At 41.6% G+C, this 18,862-nt stretch overlaps 1 protein-coding gene and 1 long non-coding RNA gene across 3 annotated transcripts in view; one reads left to right on the top strand and one right to left on the bottom strand.

Moving 5' to 3' along the window:
- Nucleotides 1-8,139: 8,139 nt before the first annotated feature.
- Nucleotides 8,140-9,064, bottom strand: LOC135983653 (uncharacterized). The gene is made up of 2 exons (XR_010601376.1): nucleotides 8,603-9,064; nucleotides 8,140-8,484 (listed from the first exon to the last, which is right to left on the bottom strand). It is a non-coding gene; the product is annotated as an uncharacterized LOC135983653 (long non-coding RNA).
- Nucleotides 8,738-18,862, top strand: part of PLRG1 (pleiotropic regulator 1) — a 32,707-nt gene continuing 22,582 nt past the window's right edge. Inside the window, exons 1-5 of one of the 2 annotated variants that reach the window (XM_005299346.4) lie at nucleotides 8,738-9,674; nucleotides 12,752-12,858; nucleotides 14,004-14,146; nucleotides 17,574-17,627; nucleotides 18,730-18,823. In XM_005299346.4, coding sequence (XP_005299403.1) covers nucleotides 9,666-9,674; nucleotides 12,752-12,858; nucleotides 14,004-14,146; nucleotides 17,574-17,627; nucleotides 18,730-18,823 — 407 coding nt within the window. In that variant the 5' untranslated portion in view covers nucleotides 8,738-9,665. Of the gene's footprint in view, nucleotides 9,836-12,751; nucleotides 12,859-14,003; nucleotides 14,147-17,573; nucleotides 17,628-18,729; nucleotides 18,824-18,862 lie in introns of both variants that reach the window. The other variant, XM_042842165.2, reaches the window with a different exon arrangement.

Genomic DNA, 18,862 nt, shown 5'->3' with positions numbered 1-18,862 from the left:
ATCAAGTAAGTATGAAAAAATCATCAGCTTGCTGAGGAAATTCACAAGCAGAAAAGAGTCTACATTCATTTAATTAATAATTCACTGTGAAATAGTTGCTCAGTTCTATTCAACAGGCAGATTAATAATTCAGGCACAAAACAACATTCACTACTTCATATTACTTCAGTCATACTTAGATTTTAAAAAATAACATAAAATAAAAATAATTTCAAATAATTAAATGTCACGTATTTAAGTTACTCTTTCCCCTTCTTAACTGCAAAAGCAAAGTACATAATCAAAAGAAACATCTTATGTTTGTTAATGATAATTAATAAAATAATTAAATGTACATAAAGACATTTTTAAAGAACATATTGTATAATTAAAGTGTCTTATTAAATGGCAACAATCACAACGTGTCAAAAGAAGCATTAAGTGCCATTAACATAAGAGAATGTATTTAACTTACTGGATATATAATTTATTATATTTTTAGAGAAAACTATGGGAATCCTTATCTTAAAGCTGAATTGTATAATCACAGTGGGCATCCACATTTTGAGGTAATAAAGATTCAGTTGATGTTAAGGGTGAGATTTTCAAAGGCACAAATGGAAGATAAGTGCCTAATTCTCCTTGCCTTTGAAAATCTCACCCAAAGAATACTATTCAAAAGAAGTTCCCTGGGGCTTCCAATCCTTATCTGCTAGATGCTGAATATGGACTTGTGACAAATACAGTGGGTGTTTATCTTTTTGGTCCTAGATGTGTGCATAATTCCTGCAAAGGCTAATGGAAGTTTCATACTCATACTGAAGCAGAAAAAATCCTCACCTCAGTGTGTATATTATATAATATAAAAGCCAGTGGTATGTCCTGTCACCTTCTACTTGACTGAAGGTCAGAACTTCCCAAATGTATAGTTATATACCCTGCTAGTGGGTGCCCTATAACGAGGTTCTCCAATTACTATAGCTAGTTCTTCTTGAGTTCAAATAGTAGGGGCCTTTTTTAGGAGCAGAAGATCATGGGTTTTGTCCCCCTTTATTGCGTGTGTGGAGTTGAAATGACAACTGTGATATCTGTATATAAATACAACCATAGATTCATAACTTCATTTATTTAAATGAATAATCTCATTTATTCTCATTTTCCCCCCTAAAAAGACACATATGGAATTTGTGAGCATGCATTTTATTAAACTAGATCCTTATAAATACTGTCCCACATTTGTCCAATAGGTATTATAAAACACTTCCCAGTTATTCAAAACTCTCATATAGCCACGGTTTTATCATACCCCTGGCTATTTCTCTCTGTAATTTTTCTGTAAATTATAAAGGAAATGCAGAGTATTTTCCTATAATAATAATAAGGTAGCTGTCCAGCAAATGAACATTTATAAAACAAACAGAACAAAAACTAAGGAACATTCTAAAAAGGACATTGTCATTCTATGGTGACAGATATTTGTATTCAATCCAAAATAGTTTTGGGAATGAACATAAGTTCCATTGTAAAGACACACTTTCATTAGGTGGGAGTTTTAGTGAAAAACAAGGAGGGGAACAGATAAAGCTGCATGTCTCAGACTCTTTTTCTGTATATGTACCATTATCAAAATTCCTGTAGACCTAGGAAATATGGGAGCAGTTTAACCTGACTTTGGGCTTAATTATTAAACATCCTGGACTAAAGGCAGGCCTGGCCTAAAGCAGGGGCTGCTCCATTGAATTTCGTCCCATGTCCATTGACACCCATATCACTGTTACCTTTTGTACCACTCACATTTCCTATTAATGTGTGTTGAAAGAATGTGCAGAAGCCAAAAACTAGTAATAGTACTACAGTATCCTATTGTACTGATTTTACTTGATTGGGTACTACTAAAAAGCATCACCTAGAATCTATCCTAGGTACTTATATGGCCACCATTACCATAGTATTTGAACACTTTACAATCTTTAATGTATTTATTCTCACAACACCCCTCTGAGAAAGGGAAGTACTGTTATCTCCATTTTACAGATGGGGAACTGTGGCATAGAGAGGCTAAGGCTCATATTCTCAAAGGTATTTAGGCTCATATCTCCAATTTAAATTAATGGGAGTTAGGGGCATAAATACTTTTGAGGATCTGGGCCTAAGAAACTTGCTCAAAGCCACATACAAACCTGCGGTGAAGCAGGGAATGGAAACTGGGTTTCATGAGTCCAAGCCTAAGGTCCTAACCACCAGGCAATCCTTCCTCATAATTAAAGTTGCTAATAAATTTACAAGTTTTTAATTGTCTTCCACTTTGGTTCTTCTTTTGAAACTGATAATACATTCTTAAATACTTGGTACTTATAATGTGCTTTTTATAAAGATTAAATAAAATTTAATTCATTCCCACAGATCAAGAAACATGCAGTTTTGAGGACAGGATCCAGTCCTTCTGATCCTCTCCTGGATAGGGCATTGGTGTGAGAGCCACAGAAAACTTCCCCATGTGGCTTCATTGCTCTTCCTGGTTGAATTCAGTCTTTGACCTATCCCACTCTAGTATGTTCAATTGGCCTGTCTGGCTTCCCTTGTACAGTTGTCAAAATATAGCATATCATGATATATTTGTTGTGTTTTTCTAGGGATTTACCAGGAAAGCACAACAAATTAACAATTTTTGACAATGTACATGATATTTTGTAGTTTCAAATTGCATACGCTACAGTACAATGGGGACCACACTATAGTTACTATTAATACTCAAAAACAAACTTTTTCAGAGCCCCCAACAAGGAAAAGTTTGTTAACACTTTATTTTTCATGTCTCCCCCTCCTTATTCTTCATGACTTCAAAGGATAGAAACTTCTCCTGAATTACAGGTGTAATGGTATTGTCGCAAGTTTGCCATGCGATGACAAAATAGTAAACTCCATGGTGTATCAGGATCTCTACTTCTACTATGTCATATATGACACAAAAAGGATATTTACCATTAGAGTTTAAAAAATGAATGGATACTTCCTTCAGTAGCTGCAATAGTTGTTCTGTTGACTTGCCTGATCAATGGTACAATGCCCTTTAAACCAGCCCACGAAGTCAGACAAGTCAAGGGCATTGAATTAGTGACTCTCATATCAAAAATAAATCTGTTCTTGGCATAAGACTAGATGTGGGAGGCAACAGGACTTTCTTAGGCCACAGATAAGTCATAATGTTTACAGAATTAAATTTGAAAAAAAGACCACTGTTGCTTAGCAACTGATTTAGAAATGTCTTTTTTAAACAAATAGTGTTGTAAGAATATATTGACTATGAAAACAATAGTGTGGGCAGATACTAATCTCTCATCCCCTCAAATTGTTGTTCTTACCAGTAGCAAATATTTCCAAAGTTCCAAAGGTTTCTTGTAAATGATACTCAAACTAAACATAATGTTGTCACCTTACCTTGGGAGCAAGCACGTTCTTAAGGATAAATTTGTGAGACACTCTTAACTGTTTACATCAGTCTTGCAAACAGCACTACAAAATGTGTGCAAATGATTATAACTGGTTCTAAATAATGATTAACAAACATTTCTCCTTTGATTAAAATTTCCAAAATTCCAGTTGTAAGTGGTTTGCAAAAAATAAAACAGATTCCTGCATATTATAGTCAAGACACTGGCCTATAATAATTATCGCGGAACTGATTTTTTTTTTTTTTAAGATCTGGGACCTAATTCATCCTTAGTGTAAATTTGCTGGAACAAATGAAATTACCAGAGATGTGAACTTGGCCTTTGGTCTTTTAAAGCTACAGGGACAAACTTTGACCTTTCGGAAATATGCATCTTTGTCACAATGTTTGCACTGTACTTCTTCATGGGTCATAAGAACATAAGAACGGCCCTACTGGGTCAGACCAAAGATCCATCTAGCCCAGTATCCTGTCTTCCAACAGTGGCCAGTGCCAGGTGCCCTAGAGGGAATGAACAGAACAGGTAATCATCAAATGATCCATCCCCTGTCACTCATTCCCAGGTTCTGGCAAACAGAGGCTAGGGACACCATTTCTGCCCATACTGGCTAATAGCCATTGATGGACCTATCCTCCATGAATTTATCTAGTTCTTTTTTGAACCCTGTTATGGTCTTGGCCTTCACAACATCCTCTGGCAAGGAGTTCCAAAGGTTGACTGTGTTTTGTGTGAAGAAATACATTCTTTTATTTGTTTTAAACCTGCTGCCAATTAATTTCATTTGGTGACCCCTAGTTCTCGTGTTATGAGAAGTAGTAAACACTTCCTTATCTATTTTCTCTATACCAGTCATGATTTTATAGACCTCAATCATATCTCCCCTTAGCCATCTCGTTTCCAAGCTGGAAAGTCCCAGTCTTATTAATCTCTCCTCATATGGAAGCCATTCCATACCCCTAAACATTTTTGTTGCCTTTTTCTGAACCTTTTCCAATTCCAATATATCTTTTTTGAGATGGGGCAACCACATCTGCACACAGTATTCAAGATGTGGGCATACCATGGATTTATATAGAGGCAACATGATATTTTCTGTTCTATTATCTATCTCTTTCTTAATTATTCCCAGCATTCTGTTTGGTTTTTTGACTGCCGCTGCACATTCAGTGGATGTTTTCACAGAACTATCCACAATGACTCCAAGATCTCTTGCTTGAGTGGTAACAGCTAATTTAGACCCCATCATTTTATATGTTTAGTTGGTATTATGCTTTCCAATGTGCATTACTTTGCATTTATCAACACTAAATTTCATCAGCCATTTTGTTGCCCAGTCACTCAGTTTTTGAGAGACCCCTTTGTAGATCTTCACAGTCTGCCTGGGTCTTAACTATCTTTAGTAATTTTGTATCATCTGCAAATTTTGCCACCTGTTTACTCCCTTTTCCAGATCATTAACAAATATGTTGAATAGAACAGACCCCTGGGAGACACCACTATTTACCTCCCTCCATTCTGAAAACTGACCATTTATTCCTAGCCTTTGTTTCCTATCTTTTAACTAGTTACCAATCCATGAGAGCACCTTCCCTTTTATCCCGTGGCAGCTTACTTTGCGTAAGAGCCTTTGGTGAGGGACCTTGTCAAAGGCTTTCTGAAAATCTAAGTACACTATATCCACTGGATCCCCTTGGTCCACATGCTTGTTGACCCCCTCAAAGAATTCCTAAAGATTGGTGAGGCATGATTTCCCTTTACTAAAACCATGTTGACTCTTCCTCAACAAATTATGTCCATCTATATGTCTGACAATATTATTCTTTATTATAGTTTCAACCAGTTTGCCCGGTACTGAAGTCAGGTTTACAGGCCTGTAATTGCCGGGATCACCTCTGGAGCCCTTTTTAAAAATTGGAGTCACATTAGCTATCCTCCAGTCATCTGGTACAGAAGCTGATTTAAATGATAGGTTACAGACTACAGTTAGTAGTTCTGCAATTTCACATTTGAGTTTCTTCAGAACTCTTGGATGAATACCATCTGGTCCTGGTGACTTATCGCTGTTTAATTTATCAATTTGTTCCAAAACCTCCTCTAATGATACCTCAATCTGGGACAATTCCTCAGATCTGTCACCTAAAAAGAATGGCTCAAGTTTGGGAATCTCCCTCACATCCTCAGCTGTGAAGACTGATGCAAAGAATTTATTTTGTTTCTCTGCAATGGCCTTATCCTCCTTGAGTGTTCCTTTAGCACCTCAATCGTCCAGTGGCCCCACTGGTTGTTTAGCAGGCTTCCTGCTTCTGATGTACTTAAAAAAAAATTGCTATTACTTTTTGAGACTTTGGCTTTCTTTTTTGGCCTTCCTAATTGTATTTTTACACTTCATTTGCCAGTGTTTATGATCCTTTCTATTTTCCTCACTAGGATTTAACTTCCACTTTTTAAAGGATGCCTTTTTGCCTCTCTCTGCTTCTTTTACTTTGTTGTTTAACCACAGTGACTCTTCTTTGGTTCTCTATGTTTTTTAATTTGGGGTATAGATTTAAGTTGAGCCTCTATTATGGTGTCTTTAAAAAGTTTCCACGCAGCTTGCAGAGATTTCACTTTTGGAACTGTACCCTTTAATTTCTATTTAATTAACCTCCTCATTTTTGTGTGGTTCCCCTCTCTGAAATTAAATGCTACAGTGTTGGGCCTCTGTGGTGTTTTTCTTGCCACGGGGATATTAAATTTAATTATAGTATGGTCACTATTACCAAGCAGTCCAGCTATATTCACCTCTTTGACCAGATCCTGTGCTCCATTTAGGACTAAATCAAGAATTGCCTCTCCTCTGATGCATTCCAGGACCAGCTGCTCCAAGAAGCAGTCATTGAAGGTCTCAAGAAACTTTATCTCTGTATCCCGTCCTGAGATGACCTGTACCAGTTTATATGGGGATAACTGAAATCCCCCATTATTATTATTGAGTTTTTTTTATTTTAATAGACTCTCTAATCTCTCTGAGCATTTCACAGTGACTATCACCATGCTGGTCAGGTAATGGGAGGGGGACGGATAGCTCAGTGGTTTAAGCAGTGGCCTGCTAAACCCAGGGTTGTGAGTTCAACAACCTGGGGGGAGGCATTTAGGGATCTGGGGCAAAAAATTGGTCCTACTAGTGAAGGTAGGGGACTGGACTCAATGACCTTTCAAGGTTCCTTCTAGCTCTATGAGATAGGTATACCTCCATGTATTGTTAATATATCCCTACTGCTATACTCTTATTATTAGAGCATGGAATTTCTATCCAGAGAGATTCTATGGTACAGTTTGATTCATTTACAATTTTTACTTCATTTGATTCTATGCTTTCTTTCACATATAATGCCACTCCCCCACCAGCATGACCTGTTCTGTCCTTCCAATATATTTTGTACCCTGGTATTGATTATCCTTATTCCACCAAGTTTCTGTGATGCCTATTATATCAATATCCTCATTTAAATACAAGGCACTCTAGTTCACCCATTTTATTATTTAGACTTCTAGCATTGGTATATAAGTATTTTAAAAACATGTCTCCTTTTAGCTGTCTGCCATTATACAATGTAATTGAATGGGACTCTATTTTATTTGACTGTTTCTGATTAGACCCGGCCTGTATGTTATCATTTTCCATCCTCTCGTCCTCACTAGGAGATAGAGATTCTCTATTCCCTACCCATAAGTCTCGAGAGATCCGCAACCTTCGCACCAGGCAGGCAAGTTACCATGTGGTTCTCCCGGTCATCGCAAAGCCAGTTATCTGTTTCTAACGATCAAATTGTCCATTACTAATACCTGTCTCTTTCTAATAGATGGAGTTCCCTCCCCCGGAGAGGTATCCTCAGTGTGAGAGGATACCACAACATCATCTGGAAGAAGGGTCCCAACTATGGGATTGTTTCCCTCTGCTCATTAGATGCTCTCCTCTCCTTCATCCTCCTCAACAGCACAGAGGCTGTCAGACCAGGGGTGGGACTGTTCTATGTTTGCTGGAAAATCTCATCTATGTACCTCTCTGTCTTCCTCAGCTCCTCCAGTTCAGCCACTCTGGTCTCCAAAGCCCATACATGGTCAATAGATACATATTTTCCCTGGAGTGCCACCATGCAGAGGAACCTTCTTATAGCAGGAATTTCAATTCCTGAGGATTTTGGCAAATCAACTGAGACTGTAAATTCCTCAGAGTAGGGGGCTTGTCTTTTTATTTACTTGTAAAGTGTCAAGCATGACTATAGTGCTATATGAATGAATAATAATAGTAATACATGGACATTAACAGGACAATCTTTTCCCCCCATATATGGCCATAGTTGACATCTTTTTTGTGGTTTATACAAAGTCTTTGGGGAAAAACAAATACTCTATGAGTTCAAATAAAGGCTTCCTTTAAAAAAAAAATATTTAGTGTTATTAGAACAAGGAGTCCGGTGGCATTTTAAAGACTAACAGATTTATTTGGGCATAAGCTTTTGTGGGTAAAAAAACCTCACTTCTTCAGATGCATGGAGATGAGAAGTGAGGTTTTTTACCCATGAAAGCTTATGCTCAAATAAATCTGTTAGTCTTTAAGGTGCCACTCCTTGTTGTTTTTGTGGATACAGACTAACACGGCTACTTCCTGATACTTAGTGTTATTAGGTGTAATGAATATAGTATCACATAACAATGCAGTTTTCCTTTGCAAATTTCTTATTGTGATCCTGGGATTACAAACACTTCTCCCTGTCCAAATTACTCTGGCTTGTTTCATACATAACGTTTAATATATTACAAATCCTATGAATTAGAAAAACTCTCCTAAAATATTTCTCTGCATTCTACAATAAAATTAGAAAGTTGGATGAAGTTTTATAAAATCAAACCTAAATTCAGAAACCAATACTCCAGAGACATTTCTCATTTTGGAATTGTTAACATGCCTTTCAGTATTCTGATCTTTACTACAGCTGCTCAGTGAAATACCCTGTATCTTTTAGAAAGCTAACTGTTGCACTCTTCTGTTCAGTATCTGTAATTGCAGTTGCTATGTTCTGATGGACTTGTGGCACCTTAGAGACTAACAAATTTAGTCTCTAAGGTGCCACAAGTCCTCCTGTTCTTCTTTTTGCGGATACAGACTAACACGGCTGCTACTCTGAAACCTATGTTCTGATGGTTAATTGCTCCAGACAATAATTGTTTATACAAAAACATCTGTGCCGCCACATGGTTATATATATTTATCACGTAATCCCCGAAGACTGAGTGGAAATGACACAATGTAGCCTGGCTAAAACATGTTGCAGCAGCGTCAGTTAAATTAAAGCTGCCTAAGAGTGTATCTTCTAAACAGCTTTTTTCAGTTGTTTATTACACTTTTTTTTACCATCTGGCTGAAATGTTCAGGCTAGTCTCTAAGTGTGGCAAGTGGAGCTGGAGTAGTAAGGGTCAAGCTTTGATCCTTTATTAAATTAAAGCTGCTTCTCAACCTGTTTTGGAGTAGACTGTAAAAACCGTCAACACGTTTGCAAAGCATCGCTCCTCTCAAGATCTTCTAATACAGGCTCTGGGTGCGCATTTCAACTGGCTAGTGCTTCGTCGTTCCGTTCAAAGAAGCCCCGTCCAGCCCGGCTGGCAGGGGAAGTTCGCTCGCCCGAGGGAGCGGGTCCAGTAGCTCTGGGGTGTGGAACGGCAGCGGGCTCTCCTGGAAGCTCTACCGTCCTATCCACAGGCTTCGCCGCCAGCGGCTCGCTCCGGAGTCCGCAGCGGGCTCGCCCCCAGCACGTGCGGCGAGCGCTGTGTCGCCGCAAGGGGCGCTGACAGTGATTGACAGGCCAGGCTCACCTGAAATCAGGGCCCCTAAACCACGCCCCCTAGCTGCGTGTGTGGCTTGCTGTGGGCTAAAAACACTTCATCCATTCGCAGCGCCCAATGCCCCTTGCCGTGTCCACCGCTCCAGGTGTAGCAGCGTCAGAAACGGGCACCACGCGGGGGGGCGTAGGAAGGGAAGGAATCGAATCCGCAGCTCCCCAAGCAACGCGATCTGCCACCGCCCCGCCGGGCAAGAGCCCCGCCCCCTCAGCCCTACCATTTCTCGATCGATGGCGCATGCGTCTTTGTCAGCGCGTCACTTCCGGGTCATCCGGGCAGGCGCCGGAAGTGTCTCTATAGCGGAACGGACGGGGGGGGTGTGCGGTCAGTCTCTTGCTGGGCGCAGCGGGCACCATGGTGGAGGTGAGAGAGCGGCCTCCCCCCGCCCCGCCCCCGAACCCCCAGCCCCGGCTGAGGGGCTTGTCGCTGCCAAAGCGAGGAGCGCCCGGCCTGGAGAACCGGGCGGGGGATTCCGGCCTCCCACTGCCCCTGAGGCTGCGATTAGCCCCCTCGGCCCGTTTCCGGTATGCCCCGTGGTGGGGTTTGTGCCCCGGGGGGATGAGCTGAGCCGCAGGCCCAGGAGTGGGGGCGGGGCTGGGGCCCGGCATCCCCCGTGGGACCGAACCCGCCCGCCACCAGCCTCGCGCAGCAGTGGCGGCCCCGGGTGAACCGGGCTCTGGGGCAGCTGCCGGTCGCCCATGTGGTGTGTACGGTAACGAGCGAGGGGGCGAGTGTGTTGAGTCCCGGTCGGGGGAGGGTTGTCCCTCTCCCCAGGGCAGCGTCTGCACGAAGCGAAGGTGCCTCGGAGGCCGTTGGTCGCTGGCGAGTTTCAGCAGAAAACGTTCCCGTTCTCGAGGAAGGTGTCGCCGCCCCTGTCCCTTGGCAGCAGTGCGAGCACCCCCGTGCCGCCCTGTCAGCCTTAAACCCGACAACGACTCTGCCGGTCTCTCTGGTCCTTGGCCTCTGTTGACATTATCAGTGGGTTTGACAAGTAGTTAAGATTATGCTGCTGCGTTTATGTGGAGGTCTTGCAGGTGAAACTGGACAGAAAGCCACTCACTTCACTTAGGTCACATCATCAGATAAGTATTAGCTGCTATAGATCTCAAAGTACTTTACAAAAGCAAGTATCATTATCATCAAACATAGGAATTGCAGTACTGGATCAGACCAGCAGATTACCTAGTTAATCGTGTTGTAGAGTTATGTTTAGGCTTGTCAGAATTAGATTTTTGTTTTATCATTGACAGATAATCTCCATTTTCCTTTGTATTTCATTTCTATTTTTATCCATTTGCATTTTCACAGTTCCAGGAAATTGTGGGTGGAGAGTCGGACAATAATTATTTAATGACAGTAGATGTTGATACAAAAAATTAAAGAATGATAATAGTTAAAACACCAATTGTCAAAATATAGGAATTAATGTCCTTAAATCACACTCTAATAAATTCTCAAGCAGCATTTTTCTTACTTTGCCTATCTATAATGTTTTTTGTCAGTATATTGTGCTTCTAAACTAAACGGTCCTAGACTTTGCAATCTCTACGTGCTTTTAATCAATTCTGTCCATCCATCTCTGGGCTCCTACCTCTATATTTTTTGAGGTTAGGGGATGAGAACTGAGCCCATTATTCAAGGTGAAGAATACTGTCAGTCCCCATTTTACACGTGGGGCACATGAGAAAGATTGTAATTTGTCCCAAGCTAACCATCCGGTCAGCGGGTGAACTAGGAATAGTACTATAGTTTCCTGACTCTCGGTCCATGTTCCATAGTTACTCTAACATCTGTTTTAATTCTTGTTTCTGTTTTTAGTTTGGATTCAATTCCCAGCAGTAAAAGAAAGTAATACACCTCTACCCTGATATAATGAGGTCCAATATAACGCGAATTCGGATATAACGCTGTAAAGCAGTGCTCTGGGGGACGGGGCTGCTTTACCTCGTTCTATCCAAATTCATGTTACCGCAAGCGGTTCCTCTGTGCCCGCCAGTTACTTGCTGCGCCCCACCCCGCCAGCTCACCTCCGCTCCACCTCCTCCCACAAGCACGCTGCAGCTCTGCTTCTCCTCCCTCCCAGGCTTGCTGTGCCAATCAGCTGTTTGGCGCGGCAAGCCTGGGAGGGAGGAGAACCAGAGCTGTGGCGCACTCATGGGCGGAGGCAGAACGGAGGTGAGCTGGGGCGGGGGGGCCCCAGAGAGGGCTGCTGCAAGCAACGGGGGGCGCTGAGGAACTGCTCCCCACTCCAGCTCATCTCTGCCTCCTCCCCTGAGCGCGCTGCCACCACTCTGCTTCTCCCCCCTCTTCCAGACTTGCCAGGCCAAACAGCTGATTGGCGCGGCAAGCCTGGAAGGGAGGGAGGGAGAAGTGGAGCAGCGGCAGCGAGCTCAGGGAGGAGGCAGAGGCAGAGTGGAGGTGAGCTGGGGCAGGGAGCGGTTCCTCTCCCTACTCCGATATAATGCGGTCTCACCTATAACACGGTGAGATTTTTTGGCTTTTTAGGATCGTATTATATCGGGGTAGAGGTGTATATGCTTTAGTTGCCAGTTGTTTACATAGCACTTATAAAACACGTATTTCTAAAGTGTTTATGAAAGAGAGATATAGCGTAGAGCTCCCTGTAAGCTGAGGGGTGAAAACATGGCACTAAGCAAGTCATTCAGACATTCCTAATGTTTTTGAAACTTGATGCCTGTCTAAGTCTCATGGCCTTCTTCCTGGGTCTTCGGGAAAGAGAAAATGCTAATACAGTTGTGGTAGAAAAACTAACATTTGATATTAGAATTACCATTAAAGTTTCGTTAATCTGCCTATGAGTCCTTGTTGACAGCTCAATGGTGTTCTAGACCTTTTCTTTTAAAAACAAAACAATTTGATTAATTAAATGAAAACAAGTGCTACTGATTTTGAGCCCAGAATAACACTACTGTACAGTTTTCTGATCAGAGGCATACACAAAGGTGACATAATGTACATGGCACTTTATAAATCTTTTGCTTGTTTATTTAGGCAATAAAATCAAATTTATAGGGAGTCCTGCACTCTGACTCACTTGCTTTATTGGCGACTTATAAAAATGGAGCTGGCAAGCATGAGTGAAAAGCTTTTTTGTTTCTCTTCATTAAATTCACATGTGCCTATAGTTGGAAACACAGAATTTTGATCCAAGTTTTGGCCTGCTATTTTTGATCACCACAGTATCCCATGAAAGGGGGAAGTAGTTAAGTATTGATTTAAGTTTGGAGATGAGGGAGATGAAACTCTCTCTCACATCAAATTATAGTTTTTAGCACTCAAGCACAACTGTGTACTTTAGCAAACTAAAGTCCATTTCTTACATACAGAAGGCAAGAATCACTACTTTAATTTTCATTGCCATTTTCAGGTTTTTTATTAAATTATTGCCATGTGTATAATTAAATGTATCTTCTCTGCAGGAAGTGCAGAAACACTCTGTGCACACATTAGTGTTCAGATCCTTGAAGAGAACCCATGATATGTTTGTGGCTGATAATGCAAAGCCTATACCATTAGACGATGTAAGGTAAGAACAGGTATCATAAAATATTGGTATGTCTAAAAACGTTAATGTGAGGCAGGCACTCCTTTGCGACTGTTTCTAGTGCTGGCTGAAACTCAGGATTTCCAGTTCACTTCAAATTTGGTTTCATTTAAAAAATTTTGAATTTGGTCCAATTCAGATTTCATTATAAACTGAAAATTCCTCTAAAAATTAGTTTTGGAAACACCTACACATGGTGTTTCTAAAACAAAATATGATTCTGGGGACAGGCAGCTGCTGTTTGAAATTGACATTTAGTAGTGCTGAAACTGACAAAAATGTCACTTTCTGTCAGCAGCTGCTGGGGCTCCCAAGGTCTGCAGCTCTGGGGCTGCTCACCGTGCACAGTGCCCTGTGGCCAGTGACCTCAGGGCTTCCAGACTCCTAGCCTGAGAGTCTGGAAGCCCTGGGATTCCTGGTCCCAGGGCAGTCTTCATGGTGGGGCTCCCCAGATCCACAGTGTGTGGAAGCCAGTACCAGGACCCCCAGGCTCCCAGCTCCATAGCAGGGAGCCTGGAAATCCTGGCTCAAGCTGAAGCTCTCAGGGCTTACAGGTTCCCTGCTGTGGAGCCAAGAGCCTATGTTCTGAGAGCCATCCTGGCTAGGTCTGGAGCTTATAGGGCTGTGCAGCTCTCAGCTCTGTGACAAGGACTTTGACAGCCTTTGGCATGGTGGGGCTGCCATGGAGTTGTGGACCCTGGAAGCCTGGGATCGCCGGCTCTGGGGCAGCCTGCATGGTGCAACTGCCATGGAGCTTCAGACCGTGGAAGCTCAGGGTCCCCAGCAGCTGCCAGGTGAGTTGGTGGGGAACCAGGTGAGTTGGTGGGGAACCAGGCAGGTTTCCGTAAGAATCCTGCCTATGATTCTGCAAAAGGTAGTAGAATCTGGTTCACTTCTGTAAGACATTTCAGACTTGACAAAGGAGTTTCATTGGAAAATTTCTGACTAGCTTTAATTGTCATACAAGTCTGATAGTGTATGTTCAGACTCTTGGGCAAAACTGCTATCTGGTGATAGTGAAAGGAAAATATTAGCATAGCTAATATTTAAAAATATTTTAAAAATAAACATTTTTAAATGAATAATGTATTAGAAGATGAAGATTTAATATATATTTTCTTAAACAGCCACAAATTAAAGATGTCAATCAAGCTTCGTACAGATTATGGTTCTGTGCTGCACATGCCTATTCTGAAGGAAAATTTTAGAGAGAAGGATTCTCCAAATCCAGGGGATCTCTATGGACATAAACAGTATCCTGCAAATCAAGGTTAGTGTGACATTATTTGTTAACTGAAATTAAATTTCAAGATCACTATGATATAGCCTAAGGGAAATATTTGTAAGGAAAACATCTATTTTTCATTGTCTTGTGTTCTGGCATATGCCCATACAACGTAAACTGTTCAGAACAGGGAAGGTGTTTATCAGAACATAATATGTGGTACAATGTTATACAAATAATAAGGCTCAAAAACATAATGGTTATTTCATGTAGGTGGCAAAGAAGGAACAAGACATTGTGTTCTTCTAGTTTGCCACTAATGGTGGTGGTAAAGAATGTGTGAAGTGTTGGCTAAGAGTTATATAGAACTTTTTCAAATGCCTTTAGACATGTAGGTATCAAAAATACCCTATATTTAAGTATGAATTATTTACTGAAGGAGGAATCCCTTTTCCCTTTCAATTAAAACTCTTCTAGTGGCAAATGACATGTACCTTGAGATTTTTTAACTTCTGGTCAATCCCTTCTACTGTGATATGTTCATAGAATATCAAGGTTGGAAGGGACCTCAGGAGGTCATCTAGTCCAACCCCCTGCTCAAAGCAGGACCAATCCCCAACTAAATCATCCCAGCCAGGGCTTTGTCAAGCCTGACCTTAAAAACCTCTAAGGAAGGAGATTCCACCACCTCCCTAGGTAACCCATTCCAGTGCTTCACCACCCTCCTAGTGAAAAAGTTTTTCCTAATATTCAACCTAAACCTCCCCCACTGCAACTTGAGACCATTACTCCTTGTTCTGTCATCTGGTACCACTGAGAACAGTCTAGATCCATCCTCTTTGGAACCCCCTTTCAGCTAGTTGAAAGCAGCTATCAAATCCCCCCTCATTCTTTTCTTCTGCAGACTAAACAATCCCAGTTCCCTCAGTCTCTTCTCATAAGTCACGTGCTCCAGCCCCCTAATCAATTTTGTTGCCCTCCGCTGGACTCTTTCCAATTTTTCCAAATCCTTCTTGTAGTGTGGTGCCCAAAACTGGACACAGTGCTCCAGATGAGGCCTCACCAATATCGAGTAGAGGGGAATGATCACGTCCCTCAATCTGCTGGCAATGCCCCTACTTATACAGCCCAAAATGCCATTAGCCTTCTTGGCAACAAGGGCACACTGTTGACTCATATCTAGCTTCTTGTCCACTGTAAACTCTAGGTCCTTTTCTGCAGAACTGCTGCCTAGCCATTCGGTCCCTAGTCTGTAGCAGTGCATGGGATTCTTCTGTCCTAAGTGCAGGACTCTGCACTTGTCCTTGTTGAACCTCATCAGGTTTCTTTTGGCCCAATCCTCTAATTTGTCTAGGTCCCTCTGTATCCTATCCCTACTCTCCAGCGTATCTACCACTCCTCCCAGTTTAGTGTCATCTGAAAACTTGCTGAGGGTGCAGTCCACGCCATCCTCCAGATCATTAATGAAGATATTGAACAAAACCAGCCCCAGAACCGACCCTTAGGGCACTCCGCTTGATACCGGCTGCTAACTAGACATGGAGCCATTGATCACTACCTGTTGAGCCTGACGATCTAGCCAGCTTTCTATCCACCTTATAGTCCATTCATCCAGCCCATACTCCTTTAACTTGCTGGCAAGAATACTCTGGGAGACCGTATCAGAAGCTTTGCTGAAGGAATAACACGTCCACTGCTTTCCCCTCATCCACAGAGCCAGTTATCTTGTCATAGAAGGCAATTAGGTTAGTCAGGCATGACTTGCCTTTGGTGAATCAATGCTGACTGTTCGTGATCACTTTCCTCTCCTCTAAGTGCTTCAGAATTGATTCCTTGAGGACCTGCTCCATGATTTTTTCCAGGGACTGAGGTGAGGCTGACTGGCTGTAGTTCCCCGGATCCTCCTCCTTCCCCTTTTTAAAGATGGGCACTACGTTAGCCTTTTTCCAGTCATCCGGGACCTCCCCCAGTCACCACCAGTTTTCAAAGATAATAGCCAATGGCTCTGCAATCACATCCGCCAACTCCTTTAGCACCCTCGGATGCAGTGCATCCAGCCCCATGGACTTGTGCTTGTCCAGCTTTTCTAAATAGTCCCAGACTACTTCTTTCTCCACAGAGGGCTGGTCACCTCCTCCCCATGCAGTGCTACCCAGTGCTGTAGTCTGGGAGCTGACCTTGTTCGTGAAGACAGAGGCAAAAAAAGCATCGAGTACATTAGTTTTTTCCACATCCTCTGTCACTAGATTGCATCCCTCATTCAGTAAGGGGCCCACACTTTCCTTGACCTTCTTCTTGTTGCTAACATACCTGAAGAAACCCTTCTTGTGTTGTTAACATCTATTGCTAGCTGCAACTCCAAGTGTGATTTGGCCTTCCTGATTTCACTCCTGCATGCCTGAGCAGTATTTTTATACTCCTCCCTGGTCATTTGTCCAATCTTCCACTTCTTGTAAGCTTCTTTTTTGTGTTTAAGATCAGCAAGGATTTCACTGTTAAGCCAAGCTGGTCACCTGCCATATTTACCATTATTTCTACACATTGGGATGGTTTCCTCCTGCAACCTCAATAAGGATTATTTAAAATACAGCCAGCTCTCCTGGACTCCTTTTCCCCCTCATGTTATTCTCCCAGGGGATCCTGCCCATCAGTTCCCTGAGGGAGTCAGTCTGCTTTTCTGAAGTTCAGGGTACATATTCTGCTGCTCTCCTTCCTTGTGTCAGGATCCTGAACTCCACCATATCATGGTCACTACCTCCCATCCACTTTTGCTTCCCCTACTAATTCTTTCGTGTTTGTGAGCAGCAGGTCAAGAAGAGTTCTGCCCCTCCAGCACTTGTACCAGGAAGTGCAAGTGTTCTTTTCTCAAGAGTGTCTCACATCTTCATACTGTAATTGAGATGTTTACCTTCTGAGAGAGTTACAAGTAGTGAGAGAGGCTGGCATGATGAGGACTGTCTTAAAAAGAGAAGTTAAAAAGAACTTATATTTGCCTTCCTTTTTTTCCTTCTCCAATCTCATGTAAACTTCATTGTCTTAGCTTAATAACTTGATAAACTCTTCTCTAAAATTCTCTTACATTCCATGTGGAACATTCATTTGTTGGGTAACAGAATCCTTTCTTGCTGGCTGAGCTTCTCTAATGCATCCTTATCTGTATGAAAATATACTCTTTTTAGTTTTTTGTGAGGGACTAGAGTGTTCCTAAAGCAAAGTCATTGTTGGTAGTAAGCAGTAGCATCAGCATTTCAAAGAATGGTGCTTTTCTGGTCTATACCAGATATCTTACTGACACAGTGGAGAGTAAAAGAAACAAAGAGAAATAGGGAGCACTCAGGTACTGCAGTGTTACAACTTAGATGCGACTGCCATTTTTGCTGGTTGCTGACATGCTATGATTTTTGTAATTGATCACTTTATTTTAGTGTTTACAACAAAAAGCAATAATTAAGAAAAATATTCTGTTATTTAGGACAAGAACTTGAATATTTGATAACAGGTACACATCCATATCCACCTGGTCCTGGTGAGTAAAATTTTATATAAAAATATCTACTTTTCACACACACATGATATAAAAACTATTTTAAAAAATAAGGAAATTCAGAGTTTATGCCGATGATCTAGACAGTAATTGGATAGGTTTAGTTTCAACTGTGAATTATATTGATAAACAAACTTTAATAAGGATGTTCTCATTTGGGTGTTAATGAAACTCTTCTGACTGGCTATATTAGAAGAAAGTTGTGGAAAAATAGATAGGCAGTAGCTCTAAAATATATTCTACTTTGGGTATCTACAGGAGGCCTCAACTACATTGACTTGAGTAGTGGGAGTTTTGTTTGAAACAGGTCTGTGGTATCATACCCCATATATTTTTACAGTTTAAATGGAATGTTTCAGAAAGTGGGCCATCTTTACTATTAATAGAATTGGAACAGTGTAGTTTCATTATTAAAGTATATGCTGTAAGAGAAATTGAAACTGTTATTTTGGTATAGAAAAAATGAATTTAATCTGAATGCTAGTGTCCAATATTTAAAACGCTGGTTAAGAGAGGTGGAACAAATTCTCTAGCCTTGTGCAAAAGCAAAGTAAAAGCATTTTGAACAGGTATGCCTTAAGGGAAGGAGACAGAATCTCACTCCCAACCCCTAATATTGCAATTTATGGAGGGCCAATGCTTTCATAATTCCTACACTACCCCTACAGTATCAGCCAGTGGGTTTAGAAAATCATGGGTTTTCTGGCTGTCTCTTCTGCAACTTATACAGAAACAGTCTCCACTCATGTTGGGTTCTCTGTTCCACAGTGTTTGGAGGAAGGGGTGTGCACACCGTCTCTATGTAGGTATTTCTTGTCTCTGGTAATAGAACCACACCGTTTCCACTGCCAGTCAAACCCTGTATGTGCCCCTGTACTGTGTTGTCACCGTGCAAAGGATTTGGACCAAAATGAACAATAACCTTGTTTTATTTAGCTTTGTGATATTCTTATCTGTCAGCCATGTCAGTGAATGACAAAGATTTCTTTGTTACCAAAATATTCAGTTATATGTAACAGTTCAGATACAAAAATGCATCTCGGACCAGATTAATTTGTGCTTTTTGTATACTTTCTTTTACAAGGTGTGGCTCTGACAGCAGACACCAAGATCCAGAGAATGCCCAGTGAATCAGCTGCTCAGTCCTTAGCTGTGGCACTTCCTCCTTCTCAGTCCAGGTACTGCTAAATTATTTTCGGAGACTTTTTTTTTTATAA

The sequence above is a fragment of the Chrysemys picta genome, chromosome 5, assembly GCF_011386835.1.
Source record: "Chrysemys picta bellii isolate R12L10 chromosome 5, ASM1138683v2, whole genome shotgun sequence".
Classification (NCBI taxonomy): domain Eukaryota; kingdom Metazoa; phylum Chordata; order Testudines; family Emydidae; genus Chrysemys; species Chrysemys picta.
The sequence above is the reverse complement of the archived record's forward strand: the minus strand, read 5'-3'. Positions and strand labels throughout refer to the sequence as shown.